Source organism: Paralichthys olivaceus, chromosome 22, assembly GCF_024713975.1.
Source record: "Paralichthys olivaceus isolate ysfri-2021 chromosome 22, ASM2471397v2, whole genome shotgun sequence".
NCBI lineage: Eukaryota > Metazoa > Chordata > Actinopteri > Pleuronectiformes > Paralichthyidae > Paralichthys > Paralichthys olivaceus.
Genome location: NC_091114.1, coordinates 7,911,113 through 7,932,597, shown reverse-complemented (window position 1 = coordinate 7,932,597; position 21,485 = coordinate 7,911,113). Strand labels below are relative to the sequence as shown.

The 21,485-nt window shown below is 41.9% G+C and overlaps 1 protein-coding gene across 5 annotated transcripts in view; it reads right to left on the bottom strand.

Annotated features, from left to right (window-relative positions):
- The window catches only part of LOC109634877 (protein phosphatase 3 catalytic subunit alpha), a 62,598-nt gene that overhangs the window by 35,202 nt on the left and 5,911 nt on the right, over positions 1 to 21,485 (bottom strand). For all 5 annotated transcript variants that reach the window (XM_020095667.2, XM_020095666.2, XM_020095663.2 and 2 more), the window contains exon 2: positions 2,018 to 2,218. In XM_020095667.2, the coding sequence (XP_019951226.1) occupies positions 2,018 to 2,218 (201 nt within the window). The remainder of the gene's footprint in view (positions 1 to 2,017; positions 2,219 to 21,485) is intronic.

Genomic DNA, 21,485 nt, shown 5'->3' with positions numbered 1-21,485 from the left:
ACAACTTTCAGAGGGGTACGTCATCCAGAGGTCATTTTATCCTTCGTATAATCAATGATATTGTGATTTGTATCATATGAAATATCAGGATATAAGACAGATATCTGCCACAAGCTGCCATCATCCTGGCCTGGTTTTATCCATTCATGTGGACATCTTAAGACTGTTGCATCTAAACCCACTGGGGAATCTTAATGGCCTTGCAATGATGCACGAAGCAAATTCCCTTCACATTAACTTCATTAAAGTCCCATCATCATCATCATCAAGGTCCTCGTTCAACCTTTTTAAAATGCACAACATAAATTCCACACCCAAGTTCTTAACGTTTCATCGCAATGTCATTCGAATAGCTAATATTGTGAAAGACAAACAGCTTGGTCATAAACTGTTTCTGATTATACTTTAAGTTTCTTCAACATGTCATTAAAAACATCATGTTATGTTTAAAATGAAACGTTTCTCGCGTCTTTAGCTCCAGCGTGGACGAGCACCGGCACTGCAAACAAGTGCATGAACAGTGCAGGCGCTTGCTGTTGCCTGGTGATGTGGCCGTAGGAGCCCGATTGGTGGGTGACTTGTGCGAAGGCCATGGGAGCAGCTTGTACTCGGTGGCCTAAGCCAGCTCTGCTCGTAACACACACCCCTCCCTCCTTGAAAACCCCACCTGCCATCTGGCTCAACCAGGAAGTGAGCGTGAGCAGCAGAGAGAAACAGAGATAGCTGACATGTCATGGTGCTTTGCATCTATGATAAATATTTACATACTAATTTGCTGACCATGTGTTGTGCTGGAATTGGAGGTGAGGAGGAGAGGGGGAGAAGCAGTCCCCCGAGCATGACACAGAAAGATAAAAACATGGCAGACAGATGGAAGGGCAGCACTGAGAGAGACAAAGAAATGTTTACAGAGAAGAGTGTGTGAGCTCAGGAGACAAAGCAGGTTCACGTGCACGCGCAACAGAGAAATCCTTGTTGAGAAAGGACTACCGTGTGGGAGAGGGGTTGAGACAGGGGTGTTGAGTGGGAAGGAAAGAAGTGCTTCATTGCTCCACACAGAACTGAAGCCGTCCACTGTTTCTACGTAACTGGAAGGAGGTTTACTTTTTTATTTGCTCTGATCGCAGGCACAGCGACATGCTCTAAAAGATCACAGTGTTTCCTTTTTGTGCATATGTGTTAGATTTTTACAAATGGTCCGCTGTCTCACTATGGACATTAACAAATGGTGGTGTTTAGTTTATTTTTGTTATTTTTTTTTTTTTTTTTTTTTTACAGAGTTTCAGTCTGAGATAGAATTTAATTTGTCGAGTGCACGGCTACAAGTGCTGATTATTCTTTTCATCCCTCCAGGTTACGTCCAGATTGTCCAAGCTGTTTGCATCTTTTTTGTTAATCTTCATTCTCTTTAAATTCTAGACAAGGTATTCTCTTATCATAATGGCCTCGGTAAGCACTGCAAACCCACGCTTTTGTTTGGAATAAAAGGGCCATGCATTCATGAATGTAAGTAAGAGCGAAGCATGGGCCGCTCTGTACTATATTTTGGGAATTATCTCGTATTAGGAAATGAGAGGTTGCCATAGATCCTTTGAGTGGGTCTGTGCCTCTGATTACAGCCACATCAAAGAGACCTCATCAGAAAGTCTAATGAAGGAACAGGGCACTTGACCAAAAAGAAAGACAACAATAGATGGTCTGGATCTGTGCATATGTATCAGCGAGCCTCCATCTCCTGTATGTTCTGTGTAAGGAGTCAAATTATCATTTTCCAAAGTTAAAAAACACGAGAGAAAACAAAAAGAGAACAAACAAATACTCACCAACAATACACATGCTTGAGTGCAAATTAACTATCAACGCTCCTTATCAGAATATATCAAAATAACACAAAAAGTCTGCAACAGATTTCAGCAAAACAGATTTTAGTAACCCCTCACTCCAGTGACATCTCTTGGAAAAATATTAATTTGTTTGTGTGTGACCAAAACACAATTTGACATTGTTGTCTCCTGACCTGTCACAGGAGCTTCGATGTCCAGCAGGTTTTTCTCTGCACGCAAGATTGCGGCGCCCTCTCCTATGAGCCTCAGTGCCACCGCCTCCTCCACACGGCCCTCCTTGGTAAGGTGAGCTTTCAGCACGTCCACTTTGGGCTTCCCCTCGCTGTCAAACACCTCTTTAGCTGTCAGTCGGTGACTGGGGGGGAATGGGACAGCTGCAAAAAATAAAATAAAAGAATGATTAATGCAGATACAATGCTTTGCTATACTTTTCATTGACAAAAGCATTATGAGGACACGCACTTCATTCCACATCAAATTTAAGCTGTTTGATTATGAGGTACTTTGTACCTTCCAGGGGATCGACTCCCAGCAGGAGAGGAAGTTAGTGTTCACTTCCACGCTCCCAGCCCTCCCTCTGAGACAATTTACTAGATTGCTGCTATGATCTGTGACTCATTCAATTTTCAATATTTATAACAGAACCACACAGTTTCTAGTTTTCCTGATAATACTCAGATCAAAAAAGTAAATAATATGAAGTAGAGCTCAGATATCTGTTGTTTTATTAACATAAGGAGCCTTTCGTATGAGGACAAAGTCTGAATAACATAAAAAGTGTATTATCTTGCCGGGTTTAATGTGTAACCATCTCTATAGTTAAACATGCTCTGTTTTATGTGTGGGAAGAAAACAATGGAGACAATGTTCAGTCACATGCATTTTTGTAAGTCACAACATACTTCACATACATATTTGTTAGTCTTGTTAGGCACAATTACATCAGAGCAAAATGATATATATTCCTGAGAATCTTGAAGGCATCATTGGAATAACACATGAAATCTAAAGTAAATCTCTGTTGCTGTCAATTTCCTTAATTAGAATTACAACATTTCTACATGTTCGAGTAAACAGCTGAGGAATTCAGAAGCATGAAACCTGTTTGATGGATTTAAACTTTCCAATCTAATCACAATAAAAACATTACATAGTGCATGTTTTCCATGCACACAGCACACTGATCCTTTGGACGTATTTAAATGAATCGCATTATCTTAACAAAATAACAGAAACCCTCACAGTGGAACTCTAAAAATTAACCTGCCTTTTAGCACTAGACATAAAACAAGTAAAAAGACGTTTTTAAAAAAATGAAACCAGTGTTGAAGGTACTATCAGTGGTCTTTACCAAAGAAAGAGTCTATTTCCTTTCTACAACCCCCCCTAATGTGCATATTACTTACTGACAGAAAAGGAACAAAAAGGACATAATTAAAGACCACATCTGGTGGACTTTTCAATTCAGCAGCTTCAGAGTTTAAAAGATAATTAATGTCCACTTGCAGACTTTGCACATAGCATGCGGGTGTGACTAATGCACTAAGCCTGGAGCAAAAACTGTTGAGCTGGTGGCTGTGTGTGTGTGCAAGTGTGTTTGCGTGACAATCCATCCATCCCAAAGGTGACATCAGCTGTAATTAGACCTGCACTTTATCTGTGTCAAACTCGGCGACAGACAGTATTTGGGATCTCGACTCAGAGCAGTTTAAGCGTTATAACAGGTGTTATGTTGGAGCTGCAGACTCACTGGACTTGCACAGTTTAATCATCAAGGTGCAAGAGGCCAGCTAGCTCACTGATAATAACTTACACATTTCACTATATTACAAAAAATGCAATGCCCCATCCACTGAGATAAAACTCTAACGCTGCCTAAAGCCAACAAGTGAAGTGGAAACCTATTTGTGATATCTGAAAGTCAACATAAGGCTGGCAAGCTATACGGAAACACCGATTCTTCTGCCTAGCTGTTAATTATTTGCTTTCTAACCACTGTTTTAATTCTGTGTATGGCATAAGTAAAGGAGGGTGCTGTCAGTATGATATTGTGATATTACAGCAACCTTTACTTCTATTTTCCTTTTTCCTGCAACCATAAACCTTTTCAAATCACACACCATGCAAACAAGCCACTTAAATGTCGAATGTGCTTCTGAAACAATATAAACCTGATGTCTCCACTCAGGTATCTGGGGCATTCAGAAATCCCTGTCTCAGATAGAATTACCAAAAGGCCCCAGGTTGTTCCCCCTGAGCACCTGCTGTGCAACTCTAGCCCGAGGCCAGGGCCTTGGGGCTTGGTCGACTACACCATGCTGGCCCCTGAGATTTATAACACATACAGCGTGACCACTCGTGAACTATTATCAGTCTGTTTGGGGAGTATTTTCCTCTCGAACAGGGAGACAGGTCTGCTCTCTAAGCAGGATAGCTGGGTCAAGAATTTGCAACACGATTATGCAACAAATCCTCCGCAGATGAACATGAGCACTGCTATTAATCACAAAAACTGCACACCGGGTATTGATTTTAGCTGGCTGTCATACTGAACTCCATGTAAACATGTAGAACTGTCAGATAAGGGCAGAGGGTAAAGTGCTTACTTTATTTTTCCTTAGCCCACACTGATAGCCAATTAAGCACCACTGCGATGACAGGTAAACTCCCAAAACAGTCGACCGCAGCTTAACCTAAAAAAGATATTTACTTTCTTTGCAAAAATATATTCTGTTTGTGTGGAAAGCTGGTGGCTCATAGAATTTTAGTTTTTTTACTATGCTTGAGTAATACAGTCAAACAGGATATGCACATCCATTTTCAAACCATGTAAATGTTTAAACAGATGCAAAAATTGTCTACAGGGACATCATATAGACTCCTGTAGTTTCTTGCCAAATTGTAAGTACTTGTACGTATTGTCGCTTGTACGTGTTGTCAACTATCGGCTAAACTGCCAACCCAATATTTCCAGTGCTACTTCTCCATTTCTTCTATAAGCTTTCATAAGTCGTGCACATATGTGGACAGATATACAGACAGAGGGCTCCATCTCTTTAGGTATCCAACTTTGAGCATAAATGAGCCTTACATGATTTTGCATGGAATTAGTAAATGCTATCTGAGCCACATCTGCTCCAATTAAAGTGACAAAACATGACAAATTGTAAAATTCAAACAACAGAATAACATTATTCTTTAATAGAAACAACTTGCATGGAAGCTGTGGTTGTTGGCACGCTGGCAACCTCTCAACACATCATCCTTCCATTTCCTACAGCTATGACAATGGAAAAAGTGTGAACTTTCCCCTTGTGGAATTTCAAACAGCCCCCTTATTAACAAGAGTAACACCCACCTCTGTCAAAACATTACACGGCACATTGTACACTGGAAAGAAGGAGTGAGAAAAAAAAAAAAGAAGAAAAGTTCCAAGCTCAAAAAGAGGTTTGGATTAATAGCTAAGTCAAATTATCAAACTTTATTTTAAGTTTCATTATTGGAACAAGAAAATAAATGGTGGCATCAAATATTGGACTGAATAATGAGCTCCATCTTTCTCATCAGAGCTACTGGCAGTCGATGTTGAAAAAAAACAGCACAACTCAAACCCTTTTCCTCCCAAACAACAGCATCTGAACATTCCCACACAGAAACTGTTGATCGTTGCAAATAACCCTGCGCATCTATCCATCCTTTCATACCAGGCTTATACAGCTGTGGGAGAATAAACTGACCCGAGGCAAGCTGCCTGGAACTCGAGCATGACTCACAAAAAACAGTCTCCATTAGCCGGCCGCTTTTTGCCTTCATTAATTTTACCATTTCTCTGTTCCCTTCTGTTATGTAAGCAGGAAATTGCACTGCAGCCTTGAATCTCGCATGAGAGAGAAATGAGGATAAAATGCGAGTGTCAGAGAGAATGAATACAAATGGAGTCTGATTTTCCTCTCTCTGGAAATTAATTCTTAGACTTGACATGCTAAATCGACTTTAATTCATATTCATTTGTTTAATAAAGTATAATATGCTGTGTTGGTCAGTGAGGTTTATAACGATTTTCTTCTACAGTGGATTACCACTGAGTCTTAAGTCTTGAACTTGCAAAGCTTTAGATCAGCAACCGTAGCAGCCACCTTCGTTCATGCTGCAGTCGTGAATGGAATAATTACGCCAGATTATTGGAGACATTGAAGTGTGATTCTTGTGAGATCTGCACCACCGGGCACAGTGCATCTGAAACTGCGGAGAGGCAGTGGGAAAACAGGCAGCTTGAAATGTTCAGGTTGGTGTAGTTCAGAGCTAATGCGATCTCTCGGAGGAATGAGACAGCAGGAGGTGCGCAGTCATATGGTGCTGGACAGATCAGCTTAATTGGAGAATGTGAGACAGACTGTTGCAGAGCTCGCCGAGCAGCCCCTGGCTTCATTTAGTGAAGAACACATAGTGCAACCCATGAGTCTGGCCTGATCTGGCAGTTCTACAAATCCTGGATATCGCTTTCCTTCCTGACCTCGTCAGACATTCTAAAGTTGTGTGCACTAAACCTGACATCGTCATCCCATACACATGCTTTGATAATTCAGGAAAATACAAGAGAGTAAACCTCCAAACTCCAAAATATGGATTTTTGCCGATACAGATATTTAGAAAATAATTTTACAAATTAAAATATTTTTGTAGAATATCAACACAAACTTGCACTGACGTGTCTGTGAAAGGCTAATGTCGGCCGTTAGCCAAGCAACATCAGAAATTGTTCGGATGTGCTTTGATTGAAATAATACAGTTCTACTCACAATCAAATTGATTGGCGTCTAATTAGTGCAACTACTGAGAGCTATGGGGCCAGTTCTATTTCATCAGCTGCACAGCAATACCTATAGTGGATATCGACTCCATTTGCCCCAGACAGACAGAAAGAGCTAGGTCTGTGATAAAAACTGCCTCAGTTTACAAAAACATTAAGTCTGCATTTGTCTGAGCTGGGTTGGGATTGTGGCCAGTGAGTGGGCAATGACAAAACAAATGAAATCCTTTAAAACCATAGATACAGCAGACTGTTTGGCAAGGAAAGCAACAACTCATGATAAATCCTTATGACTCCAGGGCCAGAAACCTGAGTTCTGCAGCGCACAGCATCTTTCCATCAGCTGCCGAATTGATCGCCTAGAAATTGATGGAGCATTACGTGGCGAGCAAGACTCTTGGTTGTCACGGCCCACCTCAACCCATCCACCCTCTTCCAGCAGGCAGGCCACCACACCAGCACATTTCCTTCCCTGTGAGACTCAGCATGACCAGTGGAAATATCAGCTTGATAGACAGGGAGACGAGTCAGACCAAAGAACAACGTGTGAGTGCAACAAAGGCCTGTTCATCCAAAGTGTAAGATACCAGAAGTAATCTGACTGCATGGTCATATATGTCAGGCGGCAAAGAAAGGGCAGCCTCTGATCTTAAAGCATGATACTGATCTATGACTTTGCTTGCTTAATCGCACAAAACAACAGGACTCTGATCCATCATCACTCCTTTTCAAATGATGCTGAGCTTTTTATCCTGAGGCAGAGTGGCATGCTAGATCTGTGTTTAATGAATCAAGTGGAAACTCACTATCTGATCAAATGGTATGTTAAAGCCAGCGCCAGGTAAGACGGCTCCACCAGAGTGGAGCAGCATGCAGGTACGATACGATAAAGAAATACACCCACTAGTATTTGGCACAACATAGCTGCACAATATGCAAATGAGAAAGAATGAGAATATTGATAGCACAGAATTGAAAGGAAAAAAAAATCAATTACACTTTTTCCCAGTTGGAAGCCTTTTAGTGATCAAGCAGCCAATACGTGTGGTGTATGCACAGACGACTGTCAAGTGTTGAATAGGGCACAAAAGAGTGCATGGCTCACTCTCCACCGATAGCTGAGGTTTGTTAATTAAATTACATAACAACATTGAATTAGAGCAAGATATGTTTGGGAGTCCAGGATGAACTGAACACATGAGTTTGTGTAGGCGGTGTAGGAAACACTGAGCCGTACTGTACGCATCAACTTCAAAATGTCATCTGGCAGCAGTTTTATTGCTTCATTAATACAGTACCGCAGAGTCCATTCGGAAGCTGATTACCTGACATGCATAATGCAAAAGACTGAGATCCTATGGCTATCTGTGCTGACAACAAAGAACTGCAACAGCTGATATGAAACATTATATTCACAAGGTGATGAATTATTTGCAATATGTTCTACCTCACACACCGGATACACCAGCATAATGACTGTATGTCAGATCTGACTGACTCTGAAAAGCCTCTTTAACACAATCAATATAAAGCTCTATAGTAATGATGCATTCCTTACATACAAGATAAATTCTCGCTGCAGAGTGATGCCAACAGAACACAATACAAGACGTGTATTACTATACAGAAATGCTTAAAACAATACTAAAGATCAGAGGGGGTTAATTTAGAAATTCTGAAGTAAAGAATCCATAAAACTGAGATAGATATTACACCAATCCCACAAAAAAACCCTGCTCTTAAAAAAAGGTATTATGTACAAAAGCATAGAAGGCATCATACTCCATTTTTAGAATGATTCAAAGAAAAAGGGGAAAATAAGTTTACAAGGATCCTAAGCGGAGGCCTGGAGAAGAAATAGGAAAAGCCATTTCTAGAGAGTGCAGATTTGTGTTTCTTGCCAAAATCTGCTCTTTTAAACACCAGATGTTTCATTGCACACTTAAAAGTCATTTGATAATTCTACCAAAGCAGGTATTAACAGGCTGGATTGTGTCACTGAGCTGAATCCTTACATCTGGTGTTTGCAATGTACGGCAAAGAGGGCAACTGCTTTGTGTTTTGTCATGCCACATGAAGACGTATTAAAGTGGAAGTCAAGCTATAGAACAGAAAGGGACGCCATCTGGCCGACGAGGAAAGACCAGAGATTCAAAAGGCCTGCAGGCTTTGGGGCTGACGGTTTAAAAAGGTCACTTTGAAATTGGCGTGAACCTCTTTACCATGCATTAGCAGGGATAGAAGCCGGCCCTGAACGAAACGCTTAGCAGAGCGTAGCTTTGAAGCTCAGTGGTTTGGAGTCGGCCGATTATATCTGTGTGCAGTATGGGAATGGAGTGGTTACTTCTGCGGTTGAGGCAGGAAGTGGAGCGGAGCCAGATGCACTCACCTTCTCAGTGACAGACAAGAGAGAAAGAAAGGGCTGAATCAGAGGATATAAAATAAAGAGGGACTGAGCAGAGCTGTCAATAAAGACCCGAGGGGCCTGCATCAGTCATTGTTGCAATGCTCCAGAGCCCAGCAGGTGTTAAGGATAACACATTTTATAATTTATGCACACATATTTTATCAATCGCTCCCTTTAATAACTTTGACTCTTGCATCACCTAATTTGCTCCACGTCGTTAATAATACATGCTTTAGAATAACTACATTTTGCCATCAAACTAGAAGCAAGCCAGTTCAATACATTGTAGTAGTTTGAATGGAAGTTATATGGTTTGTCCAGTCAGCAAGGAAATAGCGCCAAGACCATGTTGTAGAATATAGATGGCCTCAAACTACTGAATTTATTTCCATTAGCTTAATGGCATTAAAAATAAAACACACGTGCCCTTATTTGAACACTTAACAATAACTGTGAAGCGCTGGATGTTGTTTCAGCACAGTGATGTACTAAAAAAATATACAGTCAACTTTCAGATATCTTGAAAGCTTGGTCCGTGTCCAACCCATGATGAAGGAGCCTGGGTTTATGACCTATACTGCAGACATCCACCATGTGGCAATCTACATGCTTTGTCTTGAGCTGACATGTTTTCTATCATTTCTATCTTTGAAAACACATTTTATTTCCCCTGCTGTACATTTTCACTACTTGCCACTCTATGAACTGTGGTCAATCTCATAATCTATTGTGGCTCTTGATTTAAAGCTACCAGTGGACTATTACTGTACTTTAAAGAGTTGTTGACCATCATCACCCGCTGCTGCAGTGATACGAGCTTTTACATCGCATCGACAAACAGGAGAGATATTAGATAAAAGTGAGTAAAAGTGGTTGCCAGGGAAACAGCACTGTAGAGTCTCAGCCTAAATCTTTCATCCATCAAAACATTGGCTCAAAAATTAGTCGCCAGCAGCATGCTACACTCTGCACTGACTTGATCCAAGGTTGGAAATCTGAACAGAAGCCTCATCATATTCCACTGTTACACGCTTAAAAACTAATATATAGCGGATAATAGCAAAATGAGGTGAAGCACAAACAATAGGGAAGTCTGATGGAGCATATGACAACTGTTCGCTGCAATAACACGTACGCCTGTCTGCACAGAGGTTCCCATCAATGACAGTTATCTAGGGATCCTCATTATTAAGACAGACAGGTCGTATACCAAACAAGACAACACTCCACCCAAGACCTGCATCTGTCCTGCCAAGGCTGTCAGAGTCATCAAAGACCATCAAGCTCCGACAGAAAATAGCCCATAGCAGTGTTTCAGAGACCTTGACGACAGCGATGTGGGGCTGAGTGACAAGCAAACGTTAATCCTGCTGTTGGCTCAACAGATTTTAGATGAGAAATGTAGAAAGTGTTGGCAGCGGCAGGTGGTCAAAATGCACCGCTGCTCAAACAGCACTCTGACTTAGTCCCTGATTAATTAGCAAGGTTAGGGCTGAAGCGTGGGAGGCTGTCATGGGTGAGCAGCGGGATGGAATGGATGGATGGATGTATGCATGCATGTAAGGGTGGAGAGATGGGAGTGGGCGGCGGATGTTCTAGGGTAGTGGGTGGCATTTTCTGAAGGGGAAGACCCTGCACTGTTTTTTTGATGGTGTTTGGGGCGTGTTGCGAGCCATCAATGCAGCAGCCGATCAATGACACAGTGAGAGGCCGCCAGGGACCGGGATCACGGCTGGCAAATGACTACAGTGATTTGGTGCTGGAGTGGGGGAGGAGTGCATGAGTCAGGCAGAGAGAGAGAAATCAGTCAATGAAATAAAAATGCATCAAGAGACAGGATGAAATTAAAAAATTTAAAAACCTGCTTTTGAAAAAAAGCACCTGTCAATCCATCAAAGAACTCTCCTGCCTCGAAGTCCACTGATGGGATGTCCCTGCAGATTTACCATCCTCACAGAACCTACATCGAGTTACAGACCGGTCGACACGGTCAAAATATTGTTACGGTAAAAGTGGAAATAAAGCAGATGGATATTTTATCACGTTGCCTCTTTCTGTTTCAGCGCTTTTCAAATTTACACACATCATAAATTGTGATAATAACAAAGTGGTGTATAACTAGAGACCACTCAATATGCCAGATCAGTTTCAGTGCCTATTCTGACCTTATTAAACAGATCTGACACTGGCCACCATGCGATCAACATACTGTTTTTCTGCCGGTACAATAAAACTTAATATTTCAACTATCAGGTACATTCACTCACTTGTTATACCACGCAGCAGATTTTAAAGAGGATCTCAAAGTTTGACTTCTTGTAAGACCCCGTGACAAGCCTATCCTCCAGAGTGAGCGTATTGTGTAATGTGAATTTCTAAAATGTTTTGCACTTATTCATATTTGTATGTTCACTTAAGTCTGCTATAAACTGTTAACGGATAATAAAAATTCAAAAAATATACTGTGTCTTATCATCAACCGTCTTTTGTACTTATTTTTTAAAGAAAAACACATGGGTTCAGTTTAGGCATTGGTACTATTTTTTTTAAGTACCGATTTAGCACTGGCATCAGAAAAAAAACAGACAACATCCCTTTTCATGAGGAATACAGATTTTACATTTTTGCAAAAAGACAGTTACAGTTGTGAAATCTGATATTTAATTTTGCCATTAAAAAGACGCAACCACATATTCTACACAAGTTGCCACATACATCACAACAAAACTATTTCTACAGTTCTAGAGGTCGAACCACATCAATGAAAAAGGATGTTGACAAATTTAAATGAAAAAAAATAGACACTATTGCATTTTACTTCATGTAACCAAAACGGAAACGAAGCCATAGCATAGAGTGAGTGGTTTGAGATTCAGGGCTGGTTTTCCTGAAAACAAGGATGCTTAGCCCTTGGCTACAGATGTTTACCCAATGAATCACCCTAACTTAGACCACAAATACTGTCAGAGGGACCTGAAGTGCCATAGAAGAGTAGGTGCCAACACTGGAGTAATTTAGACAAGTAAGTTCCTGCTGATATAGGAAGCTATGATGAACGGCTGGCTCGAACCTACTTTAACTGAATTATTACAGGTCATTACGGGTTTGGGCAGGGCTGTGTGTAAGGTGTTAAGAGCCAACAGGCTGACACAAAAAAACCTCAGTCTCAATGTAAAACAGCTTGCAGATTTCCAGGTTTTGCGGAGATGTTAACACTCTCTGGCATTTCCTCTGAAAGCCACTCTGACAGGCCCTGAAGAAGACATTCCCTGCTAGCTTTGCCGTGCTGAGGCATTCCCCCCTCCTCGTCCTCCATAATGCCGTGACACAGGATTAGCTTTCATTAGAGAAGGCGCTGTAATCAGCTTTAGAGCATAACAGAGACGGAACAATGGAGGAGGCTGAAAGGATCTGGAAGACATGGTGCTATGGGTGCATGCTCAGCTGTATGCAAGTTATTCCCACAAATGGAACCTGTGGCACACACAGCCACACGTACCTTACAAGCCTTTAAGAGTACTACCATGGCAAATACAGCATGAATACAACATGCTGTTTTCTTCGCTTGTCATTTTAGGGCCCACAAAGAGCAGACCGTCAACTACACATCATGCATGAGAGGAGAGAACATATGCATGTGTTGCAGGTCAGCAGGCCGTCAGCTTCATTCTATGTGCTGTCATCAAGCGCAACTAGTTAGGCAGGCAGCTGAGGAGGAAGTGGTGGGTGTGGTTGGATTCCAATCTGGACAGAAAACCTGGCCCTCGCACGTGCACAGTACCACCTTTGTTGGGGTTCTCACATCACTTTCCTTCATGTTGTCAAGCAGCGCTTTCACAGGGTAGGACTGACAACACAGGTCTATCTAGAAACCATGTTCCCACTAACCCCGGAGAGCCCCGCCAGTGCCGGGGCAGCCACTTTACAAAGCGTTCTTGTTGGTGGCTTGTTCTGTGAGTGTGTAGTGACATGCAGTCGAGTGGCTGGACAAGATACAGAGCCGCTGGGTACAGTTCAGCTTGGATTGGACTCACTGTCACAAAACCAGAAGTTAAACACACAGAACAGACTTTTCCAGGCCCTTATAAATAATCCACTCATGAAAACCCTCTAGAGAGCAAACTGGAAAGGAAATTCAGCTTGCAGAACATAATTTGATTTCAGTATCCGGACATTTATCTGGACTTTATAATACTAACTTCATGAACTTTGAATGCATTCGTATATAATACCATGAATATTATGAATATGGCTGGCTGATTAGGGAACCCTATATATTCTACAGCTACAGGAGGTCAAGCCCCGACCCAGGTCGCAATACAACAACTCAAATCCCTAATTAGGATTCTAGTCAGACAATAATCACATGACCTCCTAATACGATGTAAATGGATATGGATATTATCGAATATGTTACAATATGGTTTGCAAGTCAAAAGAAAAATGTTCCAGGAAATTCAACTGACTTCAGTGTTTTCTGTACTCATTCACAGCTTGGCTCTGAGATAATATGCCTCAACAGGCGTGATCGCACCTCCCAAGGAGGGCTCGTTGGCAGCTGAGATGTTGGCATTTCTAGAATGCAATTACAACACGCGTACAGAGGGGATGAGGCCGGTCTATATTTGCACCCACACTTGGTGGACGAGCATACCGGACCGGAGGCTGACCCAAATAAAACACTGCCTGAACTGTAGATAACATTCCTCATCATTAATTAACCCCCATCTCCTCCTCATACTCCTCTAAGCTGAGAAGGTTACTTGCTCCACTTGAAAGTGAATACCACACAGCCACTATTGGAGCGACCTGTGGACTGTGACAAACCCTCGCAACCATACAAGAATAGCCTCATCACATGTGTGAAATGGCATTCCTCCATGCTGTTTAAAAAAAACGAGGGGGGGAGATAAAGCTTAACGTAGTACTCAAGGTTTTCTATTGAAATATAATAAGATTACATTGAATATTATAACAAGCATCTTTCTGGTTTCAAGTGTTTGTGTCCAAGAGATCCATGGTTGAATTTTCATTTCTGGCAGAATGACTGTGGATTTTCAGAGGACAGGTGGTGAGGCAATGGGATGGCACAGCCAGCCACCTCCTCCTACCCCTTGCCAAGACAACAAAGCACCTAAGAGTCCCCTTTTTTGCCATTGCTTCCTTTTCCCTTGCCCACGCCCATCTCTAATGCCTCTGTATGTAGGCCACGACTGTGTGCGTGTGGTGGGTTCTCCTGTTTGCAGGGGTACCTGTATGCCAAGAAAGAAAATAAAGACAAGGGAGGGAGGGCAACAAAGGAATTATTTCTCTATAGACCAAATAAATTCTGAGTCAGCGAGAGAGATAACTCTGCACATAAACACGTACGTACACGCGCACGCATGCACTCGCATCTTGTCTCGCCATTCCCAGCCTCCTGGAGGAGCTCTATATATCAGGAGAAGCTGTGACGGAGCCCCCGAAAGTAGCTGCTATTATGCAACCCTTCTGGGCAAAAAGTGACTGTAAAGTAAATCATCCCCCCTCTGCCGCCAGCCTGACCTCCATATTGCAGAGAAAGCACTTTCAAAATTCACTAACGGAGTATTACGCTGAAGGCACCATCTGTGCAGGGCTTTACTAGCAGCCGCGAGATTAAAAGCAGTTAAAGCATCACATTCAGAAGCCATCTCCGCAGTCAGCGTCCAATGAAAGATGGAGAAACTAAATAGGGGCCTTTATAACTCTCTATCTGCTGCTGGGGGTAGTGTGGGTCAAGCAGTGGCAGGCTGCAGGTCGTGGCCCTGATCCCCTCGCACCAAACAGCCCTGCTCCAAAGGTCATGTGTCCTTGAGGATCGGGTCGGTGGGTAAAGTAAACACTTGACAGCTTGACTGCCTGAAGGGAGTCTCGACTCCAGACTCTTTTTCCTGCACTTCTTTTCACAGTTTCAGACAAGATACACAGGGTCAGCATTTTTCAAATTCTTCACTTTGGGAGGCTTTTCAACTTGGTATGTATATGAGCAAAAAAGGTGAATACTGAAGATGGAGTATTTGTTTTACAATTTCCTTTACTAAAGACACAAAATCAAACACCACCATATACCCCGGCAGTGGTTACCAAGGGTATTAAAGTTAGCTGGCTGTCAGACACAAACTATATTTACTTTCAGCAGCAGAGCTGCACAGTATAACACTGAGGAACTGCATAGCTTTATACTGTATACACCATCTGTTAGGCTGAAAAGAAGTCCCTGCCCTCTTAACTGCCAGCTACAAAAACAGACAGTACTCAACTTAGGTTTAATGCAGGATAAAGCCACTGCCAGACAATGTTCCTGTCATGTATTTGAGATAGAAAATAACCATGAATTTTGGCTTGAGGAGGAAAAAAAACGGAATTTATTTAATTCTGCAAATTGCTGCTAAAGTCCTGGCTTGAAATCACTCGGGGATACACTATCTGCCGACCCACCAGCTGATTTGTACCTCAATTTGGACGTCCCCAAAGGCTTGCCACATTCCTCCAGGGGATCAGATTACGGTCTATACAGGGAGATAGGCCTGAAGCATTATGGGTGTTTGGTCTTACAACATGAGTCTGACACAGTTGAGGAGCAGTGTGAGCAAGAGAGTGTGCAGAGGGGAATGAAACGACACACTGAATGCAGGCAGACGGTGGCCGAGAGGAAGCGTTGTAGTCATGGTTGGAAGCAGGGATAGCAAAAACCACAGCGAAAATTGAACGGAGGAAAAAACACATGAAAGACAAGAAATATGTTTGTTGGTGGGGGTGGCTGGAATACATGACAGAGACAAAAAATAGTGGAGCTAGTGAAAAAGAAAAGAATCGGCCTCGTGCAGCATGTCTTACATTTTTACAGGACAGAAAAATAGCAGTTGCAGACTGATTTAACTGTTTAGCCGTCAAATACATTGTGCTCTTTGGTATCCTTCAGACTGTGCGACACAGACAAACCAAAACTTGTGTTCACAACAGTAACTGTGCACCAGTACCCTTCTGTGTCACTCAACAACCATGCAAGGGCTGGGCCACTATTAAAGCTGTGCATGATATACCAGAGCAGCGAACAAACTGCCAAAGAGGATGACAGCTAGTGAGCCCACAGGTGTGTGTGTGTGTGTGTGTGTGTGTGTGTGTGTGTGGACTTGAGTGTGAAAACGACATTAATTACCAGCATTGGATCGCATCTTGGGCTCAGGTGTTCACAGGGAGTCGAGATTAGTTTGTTGAACCAACAAGTCTCCCACAGTATCAGGATTTTCAGTAAACTAAAACTAAAATCAGAGGAATTGGAGGCTCCTACCACTTCCTTGAGTTTGACATTCTTTACAGTCACCGCCACACATATGTGAAAACATAAGTACACATGTACGAACATGCACAACAATGACTCACGCATCGGCCACGTCAACTGAGAGACTGTATCTCTCAGCATGCAATCAATGAAGCGAAATGCAACCATTCACAAGCAGCGGGCACACTTGACTGCAAAAAGATACAGTAGTTGATGAGTCCTCCCTCTCCTGCTAATGGTCCGACAGGGAGCGGTAGGACATTAATGCTTAAATGATTGGTCATCGTAATGTATGGCTCCCTGGCTGTATTTGGACATTCACAAAATCAATTCGAGCCATGGGACACACTAACGTCTCCACAATCTGGCTGACGGATATACACTGTGAGCTCAGACTGACAAGATATCAGTTTTCACTATGATCGCGCTCTCTCAGGCCTGAGCGACTATGGAGGCCAACTCCAAGTCAGCTTTATCTCCTGGGGGCGTTGTGTCGGACATTGTGTCGCTGGCAGGCTACGGCTTCTCGTGGATAAGCTCTATGTAAATTAAATCTAACTTTAACAAGATAAATTGGTCTTGAAATTACTGGCAGAATATTCTCAGAGAAAATTCATTGCTAAAGAGCCTGCAGCTAGTAATGAAATCTCACCTAGTGGTGTCTTTTGAGTTGACCCACTTGAGTGAATGGGCCAGGCAGCAGTCTTCCGCCCTCTCCCCCTTTACGTGGTCGGGAGTGTTCTGCCATTGTTAGCTCTGAGGCAAACTCAACTTATCTTTGCCTGGTTGTCTCCTTAGACATTTTGAAGCTTCATCCATAATTATAATTTTTTTTAAACCAAAAGGATCTCCATCAACACAAGTCTTTTAGTTCAATAGACTGGGCATGTGTGGGCCGGTGTAAACAGGAAGCAGATTGTTTACTCTGCTGTTAGTTGCTTCGTTACAGAAAATACTACGGAGGATAAAAAAAACTATTGTGAAATTTAAAATGGGGGCTTAATTTTCTTGGGACTGACAATGAAGTGGAACTATGACTGCATGAACTGCAGCTGTAGTCCAGTTGTGAGTGACAAGAGGAAATCAGGAAGCTAATGCAGAATCGCAGTTTTTGCCCATTTTCAGACTAAAACAGGGCTGACGTGCTTTTTCAAAAGGTGCTCAATAAAAAAAAAAAAAGCAAACCAGTGATAAGCTTGATAACTTAAAATTATTGAGTTAAAAGTATTAATATGAAAATTAAAAAAAGAGACTAAATGACAAATATGGGGATGAGCTGCATCATCAGGATGCACTGTCATGTCCTGTCACACAAATGCTAATCACACCACAACATCCCCTGAGGTCAATTATAGAACAAGCTTCTCATCCAGTGAACACATTTTTTTTTTGTTCTATGGCACAGTGAGATAAGCGGACACCAAATTCACCAGCACATGGAATAAGAGGGTTTGTTTTCAGGCAGGTGGTGTATAATTAACGCGTGTGAATACGTGTAAATAAACCTTGGGGCCTTGCTTCACCTCCAGCTGTATTTGTATAGCTGGAGTTTCTCTCTCTTTCACACACTGGCTTCTTTAGCTAGTTAGCTAACGACACCTGAAAGATAGGAAAAGTCCCCCCGGGGTTTGTCATTTCATGCAGCACACTCAACGGTGAATGAAGAGAGGATGAAAAACCTTGCGTATGGTGCGCTTATTGACCCATCTGTAATTAGAGCTTTCTTCAATTAAGCACATTTTCTTCATTTATTTAATGAAGCTGAGGACTAATAAAAAAAAATCCTTACTTTAGAAAGAAAACCTGAATCTTTGCATTTCACCACAAAGAGAGAGAGAATTAATGTGTTTATTTTCTAAACACAAACCAGCCGTAATAAAGAGACAAAGTGGCACAAGTTCTCTTATTCTTGTCCCCACTGTTGCTTAATTAAAAGTATTGATTGGTGTGTTAATTAAAAGGAACAGCGCATACAATGTGATCTCTCTGGTCTGATGAAAATCTGTATCAGATTCATTTCTCCAGCAGCAGCTGAAATGATGAAGTGGTAAATAAAAAAGGTGCGGGAGTGAGTTTGATTCGACACCGCGTTCTTTCACAGAGTGGCAAACAACTGGCGAGCTGGTACACATAATATTCAATATGAATCCCACATATTCCTCACTTCACAAGCATCCCCTGGTTTATATTGAAAAAGCAGCCAGTGCTGAAAATGCCTTGGGAAAAAAATGACAAACTCCAATTCTCCAATCTGAAGCCCGTCATTGGGCCAATAACCACGAGGCAACTTGAATCTGTAGTGCTCATGCCATGTTGGCTGATGCTGTTCCTGGTGCCTATGCTTCAGTTATCAGCCAAACCAAGCTCCGGCCAAAATAAACCTGCAGTGGAATGCAGTGATCCACCCTGAAGACAAATCTGAGAGAAATCCAGTTCTGCTTTTAGCAGTTAGGCTTCCACAAACACCCTGAGAAAATAAAACATACAAACCTACTGTCATCAGAAGATATGCTCCAATGGATGCAATGAACTCATTTTCATTCAGGAGTAATTCAGTTAACACTACAGACGTTTTCAGACATAAATTCAATACTTTTATTCTGTATTATGGAGCAACTGATCCCCTGTTTGGGCTGAAAGGCCCTAAAACGCTCTATAAAAGTATGAAGAACTGCAGAGGATAATAACTCTAAGGGTTTGTCACAAGTGATTCCTTTCATGTAGTCATTTATCTAATCTTTAAAAAAAAAAAAAAAAAATACAGCTAAGTACAGCTTCAAAATTGGTGAAACCTAAACCTGATTAGCTTTGGTAAGTTTTAACGTGTGAGTTTATAAGCTCATAAAATGAGTATGACCTAACAGACCATATCAAAACTCACAGACAGACGACATTTAAAGCACCAGTCATAAGCTGTTTGAGGGTTGTGCTAGTCAGACGCATTTACAACAGGAAAATGTGTGGAAATCTGAGGGGTGGGGTTTGGGTCAAGCAGGCAGGAAATGAGGTATGAATTCCACTGCAGAAAACAGTGATTTTTTTTCAGCACATGGGCAACAGCCATTATTGCCCCAAGCTCTCAAACCTTGTTGCCTTTCCAAGTTAACATCTTCATTTTAGTCATCTACGTATTTGAGATGTTTGTTTTCTTCCAGTTTCGTGTTCGTTGTGTTTTAGGAAAATCGCCTGCTCCCTCGTTGTGTATGTAAAAAATGTCCCACAGTATTCTCACATGGGCTCACATGGACATTTTATGGACTTTTTACAAAGGGGCTGGCAGGAAAAGTTCTGCAAAAGATTCATGACATTTTCGTTCTCACATATAACCCCTCTGTTTGGTATGTGCTTATACAATATAAAAGCTTGACTCCCGTCTACCTATAATCCCAAATAAAGGATGTATATTTTCTGTATGCTCTCTGACACATGCCCATGTGCTAGAGATGAAAAAACTATATCAGCATATTCATCAGGTCTTCATAGGAACACGTCGAATTTGAATCATCTTCAATGTGTGTGTAGGTGTCAACAAGTACCGATGCCTGCATGATAGCAGAGACGAGGCAATCTCCACTAGACTGTAACCATGAGATATGGCGCATCCTTCCAATGTTATTCTCCAGTATATCTGCACCGAGGATGAGCTAACACAGAGTTACGGCACCCCTCCCCCTCTGCTGACTTTTCTCTGCGTACTAATCTACCATTTACACGCAGCATGCAGATGGCTTTACTCCTTTCACCCATATTTAAATACAAACCACCGCCTGGCACAACACAGGAGTGTGTGTCTATGTTTTCATCTGTCACACAGCAGCAAACAGAGGCCTGTCACACTCCCATTTGACATGCAGGTAGGTTTACGTCACAAGGACGATCCCACGGCCGAAGGAAAACTGAGGCCAAAATACCAAAAGTCCATACAGAGGAGGTTTGCCCCAAGATAAAAACGGTGGAGAGGTTTTATTCTGAAGCAAAAAACATTCAGTGTTGCTAGAATACTTTCTCAGTTGGTGGTCATGTGGTTTGAGGTGGCGACGTGTGTGCATACCTGTGGGCTGGGTTCATATATTCAGGCAAATCAAAAGGTAAACACACTGACATTCTTTTGCTGATGACAAAGGGATGTGAGGTTACATGGATGCATGGAATATCATAATCTATATGCATCATTCTGCGAAAGGAAAAACAATTATCTGTTCAGACTTGAGCAGTCACATTAATCTAAAATAAATTGTAGCAATTTCACAAACAGCATAAGCCCGTGACATCATCAGCCTAATCAATGCAACCAAGAAATTAACTGGCATGCTTTGTTTCCTTGCATTGAAATGGGTTTGCATGATATGTCTTTACTCTCGAGGTCTCTATATACTCGAGTGCTCATCAGAGCATCACTGTGGCGTGCTAGAGCTTTTATCGGTGCAACGAAAAACTGTCCTTGTGCAGTGTAGGCCATTCAGAAGTATGGGTTTCTGAGTGCAGCTGTGCTGTTGTCGCCTTGTATCTGAAAGGGACTTTACAATGACTTTAAACTAAAATCAAAACTACCACCATGCCACTGAATAACTCGTCTTTTAAGTGTTAAATATCAGTTGCTGCTAGTTTCTACAGGAAACTCTTGGAAAAAAATGCAATATTCTGTCGACAATGCAGGTAAATAAGTTTGTCACTCTGTAACATTATAAGACCTTTTCCCTACACCTGTTAAAAATTCACTTTGCAAGTAGAGAAGTCATTCCATTGGTCACTTTCTGAGGCTGCGGCTCATACTGCTGAACAAACACTTGTATCATTGCAAACCCACCATGTCTTTTTACAACATCCATTTACTTGCATGTATGCCTCTGCATCAAAGCCTGAACTGAGCGAAATAATGGACCGAATCTGAAGTCTGTCAAAAAGCTGCATTCGTGCCCACATGTTCATCCACAGCCACCCTCAGCCACTTTCATTTGCTTTTACTCACCAACCTGCACACTCCTACACACACCATTATTAGTCCTGTTGAGACTGAAGTGTGAGGTGAACGTGGTTTGAATAAACTTCGTGAAAGCAGGTGAAAATCTGTGGAAAATCATTTCATCAGTTTCCTTTTAATTTAGGCCAAAGACACATTTA